The sequence below is a fragment of the Phaethon lepturus genome, unplaced genomic scaffold (genome assembly GCF_000687285.1).
Source record: "Phaethon lepturus isolate BGI_N335 unplaced genomic scaffold, ASM68728v1 scaffold23382, whole genome shotgun sequence".
NCBI lineage: Eukaryota > Metazoa > Chordata > Aves > Phaethontiformes > Phaethontidae > Phaethon > Phaethon lepturus.
The window spans coordinates 1,318-8,339 of record NW_010525865.1 but is presented as its reverse complement, the minus strand read 5'-3'; the positions used below and the strand labels follow the sequence as shown (position 1 = coordinate 8,339).

General features: G+C 56.1%; 1 protein-coding gene across 1 annotated transcript; it reads left to right on the top strand.

The window, feature by feature from the left end:
- Positions 1-723: 723 nt before the first annotated feature.
- Positions 724-6,269, top strand: LMAN2L (lectin, mannose-binding 2-like; the record flags this gene model as incomplete). Its single annotated transcript, XM_010282898.1, has 7 exons — positions 724-841; positions 1,655-1,737; positions 3,352-3,384; positions 3,756-3,917; positions 3,991-4,105; positions 5,350-5,469; positions 6,127-6,269. Coding segments are annotated over 7 exons (774 nt in total), but the record flags the coding sequence as incomplete, so codon positions are not given.
- Positions 6,270-7,022: the final 753 nt, after the last annotated feature.

Below are 7,022 nucleotides of genomic sequence, written 5' to 3'. Positions count from 1 at the left end.
CTGCTGAATTTCAATTTGGGGTTGAAATTGGTGGCGGTTTAGTGCCCCCGGATCCAGTCTGCTCTGCGGTGGTTTGGAAAATGCCCGATGAAACCAGAAGCGATCAGTCACGATCAGCTTTTATCGTTATAAAATACTGAGGGAGGTTTGTTTTTCTTTTTTTTAGTTTGGGTTTATGGCTCCCACCAAATGTAGCTTCTGGGCGAAGCCACCAGCTGGCTTCACAACATCGTGTGAGCGAATCTGTTACAAGCTTGTCATGTTGTGTGCCTATTTAGCGCAGCGAATTTGTTGGTAACTCAAGAAATAATTGGCTTCTCAGCAATTAAGAAGCTGGAGCTGCTCCTCGGGCTCTTTCTGCTCTCTTTTTCCTGGTTGTGAGTTATTGATTTTGCTGGAGTTGCTGTTGCCTCAGAATAGCGTGAGATCAGAACTGGTTCCTTGGCTTTTTACAGCCTTGGGTAACAACCAATTCCTTCAGCTTAATGATGTCCCTTGGGCTTAATTATTCTTCCTCGCATCCAAAACATAGCACAGCACACTCTGTTGGCAAGGGAAGTGGGGAGCGTCAGCGTGCTTGCCGCTTTGACGGCGTGTGGAGCCGCCGGCTGTTGCGATGGGCAGACGATGGCGCATCCATTCCCTTCCCTCGTGGGAGAGGGAAGCAGCGGGTGCTGGGATGAGGGACACCCTAATTTCAAGTCCTCACTTCTTCTCTTGCAGCCATGTTACCTCCGAGACTGGGAAATGCAGGTCCATTTTAAAATCCACGGGCAAGGCAAGAAAAATCTGAACGGAGATGGCTTTGCCATCTGGTACACCAAAGATCGCATGCAGCCAGGTAAAGTGCTGGCGGTAGCTGCCAGGGTGGAGGCCGTGCCTCGAGGGGAAGCTGTCGGGCTGCTCGTGCCACCTTCTTCCTGGGCTGTAGGCTCCCTCGGGGGAATGGCAGCGGGGAATTGCAGCGTTTTGGGGCCCTTAAGGCTGTTTTTCTTTTGCCCTGGTGGGCGAAGAGGGAGTAACGACCGTGCGCGAGGCTGCCTCTGAGCCTCGGCACCCTGGGTTGGGGGCTTATGGGGGCCTTATGGAGTCAGACTGGGAGTAGATGGCTTTGGGATTATTTTGCCCTGATCTTGAGACGGGCAGTGTAACGGGAAAGTGTGGGGCCTCCCGTGCTGGGGGTCAGCTCCTCAAAAAACAGGCTGCGGAGGAAGCTCGATCCTTGACCAGCAAAGGGTAGAGGATTTAATCTGGCCCTCTGACTTCCCTGCCTGGAGGGTCTGTGTACTCGATTAACCGCTCAAGGCTGCGTGGAGCTCTGTAGTGCTCAGCTCTGCCTCTGGGCTTTGAAGAGGGGACACAACTCCGTCCTACAGAAGCAGGTGGAAGCTGGGGACGAAAGATCCCTCCCTGCTGATCCCCCATCGCAGCGTCCAACCTGGGTCTCCCTGCCACAGCGTGCCCTGACCCTGTACACCCTCCCAGCTTGACTTGTGCGTGGGTTTTGACACAGTTATGTGACTTGAGGGTAAATCTGCCCCTGTGTAGTCTGGAGAGCTCTTGCCTCTTTTCATTTTGTTCTCTGTATCAGGTAAAGATGGGTAACGCCTGCCTGGCCTTGCTGCCTTTATTCAGAGCCTCTCCTTCCTTCTAGGACCTGTCTTTGGAAGCAAGGATAACTTCCTGGGCCTGGGAGTGTTTGTGGACACCTACCCGAACGAGGAGAAGCAGCAGGAGGTGAGCTGCAAAGGATAAACGGGACCGTGCTGCTTGCCAGCTGCCTGCAGAGTGTGGCATGGGCAGCACCAAGGTTATGGCTTGTGTCGCTGTGAACGCAGCTCTTTATTGGCGTGGTGCGATCTTTTTTTTTTTTTTTTTGAGCTCTTAAATCAAAGATCAGGTATAACTCTGCTTCTTTTCCACTGCCTCTCGTCGCCATGCTTGGTTTTTTCTTCCTAGTGAGGCAATAACTTCAGAGACATGAAAAACTGCAGGGTAGTTTTATGGTCATCTTTACCCAGGGAAAAAGCTTTTGGGGCAGGAAGAAACCAGCTGATGACACCACCTCTGTGTCGTGAGCTCTGTTTTTTGGAAGCTGCCAGCAAATAGTGCTTGAGGTGAAGCTGTACGAAGAGCATGGTCTTTGTAGACCGTGAGTAGAGCAGTGCCCCAGCTGCCAGCCCAGGCCTGCCTGCGACGAGGCTGTTTCATGGCAGCTAGTGGGCAGGAGGCTTTCTGTGCTCGAAGGGATGCAGTGTGACTTCTCTCCGTCTCTTTGAAAGATTCCTGTCTAAAGATGTCTGTGTTCCTGATGCGTCTGTTGTTTGTTCGGGGTTTATTGGTGTCTGTTCCTGTGGAGAAGGGAGTACAGGGGCAGTTAAAAGCCGGCCCTTCCCACTCTGATGCAGGAATCGGTTTCATCACTACAAAACCAAAGCTGGCCCCTTTCTTAATTCCAGCTTTTCCTAAAAAATAGGCGGTTTTACCCCAAGACCTTGGTGTGAACCACACCGTCCTGCAGGACCCCCTTCATCCGGGGAGAGAGACAAAAGGGCGCAGTTGGGGTGTGCCCTGACCTCGGAGCTGCCGAGCAAATGTTGAGCAACTACTGGCTTTTCGTTCAAACATCCAGAGCAGCTGACTCTGGCGCAGAGGTGGACTTTGCGCTCGCAAAAGCCTTTCCGAGCTGCCTGGTGCCACCTTACTGGCAGCATTCGGGAATTAACGTGGTGTTGGATGGATCCCGTTGATTTGCGGGGTGGCAGCTCTGCTTTTCTGGGGTAAAGGGATGCACAACAGGTCTTATTTAAAAGAAATAATGGGTGGGTGTCTGGCTTCCCAGCGCAGTCTGCAACCGGAGGGGGTTTCTTTCCTCCCATCAAGCACCGAGGAAGGGAAGCGATGGAGAAATGCTGATCGGCCAGTTGCTGTAACGGCATGTGGGTTATGGGCTGGTTTCTCTCGCATTTAAAAGGCCAAAAAGAAGCATCTTATTCTCGAGGGAAGTCGGGCAGGTTAGTTGTGGGTCCCTGGGGAGCTGTCGCAGCCGAGGAGTCCTCCGTTGGGGAGCTGGCTTTTGTGCCAGTGAGCTGCTGTGTGGTGAGGAGGAGAAATGCCGCACGTGGCAATGCTTGATGTGGCTTTTGCCCACCAGCGCTGTTTCCTAGCCATGTGTCCCGGGATTCAGCACCTAACACCTAAACCCGTCTCTGCTTTAGTCTTCGCTAAGCCGATAATGCGCTGAGCTCTCTAGGAAGGAAGTTTCCAGGTTGCAGGTTAATACTAAACTCGGGTCTGTGACCGTCTTGCTTCTGTGCTCTTTCTTGCTTTGCAATAATCCTGGACTGGCAGGCTCAGAAGAGGAGGTACAGCCCAGGAAATCAGGTACTTGCTCTTGCTGACCTACCCATTCCCAAGTTGTCTGGTTTCACCTTGGCTCACAGTCGAGGAATTCCCTCCTCCGAGCTCCAGAAATCCCTGTGTGAGCTGGAGGAGACTGCATGGAAACCGGCTGTCCTTCATCCCAGCCATCCGGGAGCTGAGGCTGAGCCCGAGGAAGGCCAGGGGCTGGAGTGGGATCATGCTGTTGTCTTGTTGAGGCAGATTCTTGGGGGGCGAAGGAGTTTGGGGTCCGTAGAGCTTGTCGCGGCTCTTGACCCTGGCAATGCACCGGGATTCACGGGCAGCAGGTAGAGCCGAGCCGTGGCTGGCAGGGTGAGAGCAGAAACTAACCCCCAGCCTTGCCCCCCTCGCAGCGCGTCTTCCCATACATCTCAGCCATGGTGAACAACGGTTCTCTCACCTATGACCACGACCGGGACGGGCGACCGACGGAGCTGGGGGGCTGCACGGCCATGGTGCGCAACCTCAACCACGACACCTTCCTTGTGATCCGCTACGTGAAGAGGAGACTGACGGTGAGTGCCACCATCCAGGGCGGAGCGGGCAGCGGGGCCATGGCGGGGGCTAAGGCAGCTGCTTCTTTCTCAGGTGTTGATCGATATCGACGGTAAACACGAGTGGAGAGACTGCATTGATGTGCCGGGCGTGCGCTTGCCCCGCGGGTACTACTTTGGGACCTCTTCTGTCACCGGCGACCTGTCAGGTACTTCCCTGGGGTCCCCAGCCTTGTTTCCCAAGCTGCTCTGGCAGCTCCTGCGCAGCTTTGGGTGTCTGGAGGTGCAGCTCGGTTACCCGGTGGGGCTTACAGAAGCAAATGAGGACCTTTCCGTGCTTTAAACACCCTTGAGCTGTGAGTGGGAGCCTTCTTTTCTTACCTTGCAGCAACTTAAAAGCCCAGTCTGTGCACGTCGCTCCCCTGAGCGCTTTGTCTAGGCAGCGCTTCCCACTTCCTTAAGCTCGGCCGCAGCCCGACCTCAGCCAGCCTCTCTTAACGACATGGTGGCGAAGCGGCTGTATCAGCTCAGCCGGAGGGTCTGTCTTCAAAACATGTGCCTTGGGAGGAGTAAAAACAAGCTGAGCACTAAAACAAATCTCCTCCTGTACTCTCCTGCCTGGGTTAGCTCCGAGGGCAGCGCTGGCAGGAACTGGCTTTGCTGCAAACGCCCCAGCCAAGCCACGGTGCTTGCTCCTGTTCTCTGGGACATGCCTGACTGTGTTTCACGTTGGATTTCGTAGCCCGAGAGCTGTCACCTGCCTGTTACTGAGGGAGGGACCAGCCAGGCACACGTCGAAACGGTGGTGCTACGTGGGCTGATGTAGATTGGGTTTTGCAGAGAGCTAAAGCCCTCTGCCTTCCCCCACATAACGCTTCTCTCCCGGCACTGGCTGAGGTGCCGTGAGGCCTGACGTTACCCCGCTGTGCCTCTTTCGGCGGGTTTTAAGCCCGATTTGAGTTACTCCTCTACAAAAGCGCATTGATGGCCAGTGTCTGGGCCCATTGTTGGCTCCAACAAAAGTTCCTTTTCTCTCTCAGATCTCTGCCCAGTGCCCGGCGAGCTGGCAGGCTGGTGTGGAGCGCTCGCCTTGTCCCACTAATAACTGCCATCATGAGCGAAGGAAGTAGGGCCACGTGAGGCCGACGCTAACGCGTTCCCTCCGGGTGGCCGAGAGGTTTTGAGTCAGATGATCTCCTGGTCTGAGCAGTTGGTTTGCAGTTTAAGTAGCTTAAAGGTTGCTGTTGGCGGAGGGCCCTGAGCTGGGGCGCAGCTCTTGGCCTGGCGTAGATCCTGTCCTGCGGAGGTGAGTTTTCCCCCCTGGGGAGGAGAGAACCAGCGCCTTTTACCCCAAGCAATAACACCCCATGGCGTTGCCTGCGGCACGTGAATCCCCTGGCCAGAGCCGTATTTGTTGGCAATGCCTCAGGGCACGTTTCTGCTCTGCTTCCAGACAACCACGACATCATTTCGCTGAAGCTTTACCAGCTGACGGTGGAGCGGACGCCAGAGGAGGAGAAACGGGACAGAGAGGTGTATCTGCCGGTCGTGGACAATCTGAAGCTGCCAGGAAGTGAGTAGGAGCCACCGGCCTCACGCAGGGGATGCTGGGACCAGCAGGGATTTGGGGGGACCCGCAGGGTCGTGGAGCTGTGATGCTTGTGGAGCAGAAACCACGTCATCTCGCCAGCAAACCAGCCGAGCTCCAGCTGGAATTGGGACTCCGTGCCCTGTTCCTCCCACCAACAGTTGTTCTCGCCCGCTGTGTGATGCAACTGGTGTCACAGCCCGTTGCCGTTCGGCGTGGGCGTAGCGGGCAGCAGTGCTCACCGTCGGAGAAGTGCTGCCTTCCTGGAGGATCCCAGCCTGCCAGGCTAAGTGTGTCTGTTCCGCTTTGATCATGCTGTGACCAAAATGGGCTGTGCTGGCCTACTGGGAGCTCACGGAGGTTTGAACCTCAACGATGTCATCTCTGCTCCAGAAATCCCACCGCAAACGTGTCCACGAGCACCTCGTGTGCCCTGAGGTCTCGTGGCTGTAGCCTTTACTTTGGGCTGGGCCTGAAAGCTTTGGCAAGCCAAACCCTGGGGTGGTGTGAGCCTGGCAGGGTGTGCGTGGGGCTACCGGTGTGTCGGTGTTGGGGTTGTTAAACCCCCCAGTGCTGGCAAATTGCAGCTGGGTTTTGGGGAGCTGGGGGCTCACGGGCTGTTTTTCTTCCTCTCTCATGCAGTGGAGGCACCGCTGGAGCCCATGAGCGGCCTGGCTCTCTTCTTAATTGTCTTCTTCTCCCTCGTTGCCATCGTTTTCGCCATCGTCATTGGAGTCATCATCTACAACAAGTGGCAGGAACAGAGCCGGAAACACTTCTATTGACTTGGGACTGCCCTCCCTGGGATGGCCTGTTGCTAGTTCTTGCTAGCCACGTCCTGACTCCCATCCGTCCCAGGCTGGCCAGAGTGTGATGGACTGACCCTCATGGCAGGGACCCTTGTGTCCCCCCCAAAAACCCCAGCGGGGACGGCCACCATTTCTTAATTGGGTTCCAGAACTCCCACGCTGCTCCCGGTGGGAGTGGGGGGATCCCCAGCACGGCGTGCAATGGACTGGGAGCCGAGCGCCGCGGGGATGGACCTGCTGTCCCACGAAGGAGCTTTGCTTCGCGAGTCATTTAGGAGGACGGGCTGTGCCGCAGCGTGCCAGCAACGCTGAGCCGTCTCTCTGCCCTATGGGGAGCCCGAACGCGGGCAGAAGCCACCACCTCGTCCGTGAAATCCCGGCGGAGAGGGATGCCAGCAAGCGACGCCTGGCCTAGCGCCTGCCTTCCTCACCAGATTCCTACGGTAACCCCTTGCAGCGTTACCGTAACCCTTGCCACCCCTCGTCTCGAGCAATTTCATTTCCAGGAGGGATTTTCCAAGCTGTTCATCCCGCTCCGGCTGCTTTCCATCTCCTGTCTTTGGAGACCGGGCTGCTTTTCTTTGTCCGTTGAATTCTCCCGCCATCGTGCAACCCCCCTCTGTCCCGCTAGTCGCCGAGGTTTGGTGTTTTGTGGCAGAGGACGCTGATGGTTTTTCCCGCTGGCGAGGCAGGTGGAGCTGGGAGCCTGCCTGGCTGCCGGGCTCGCCC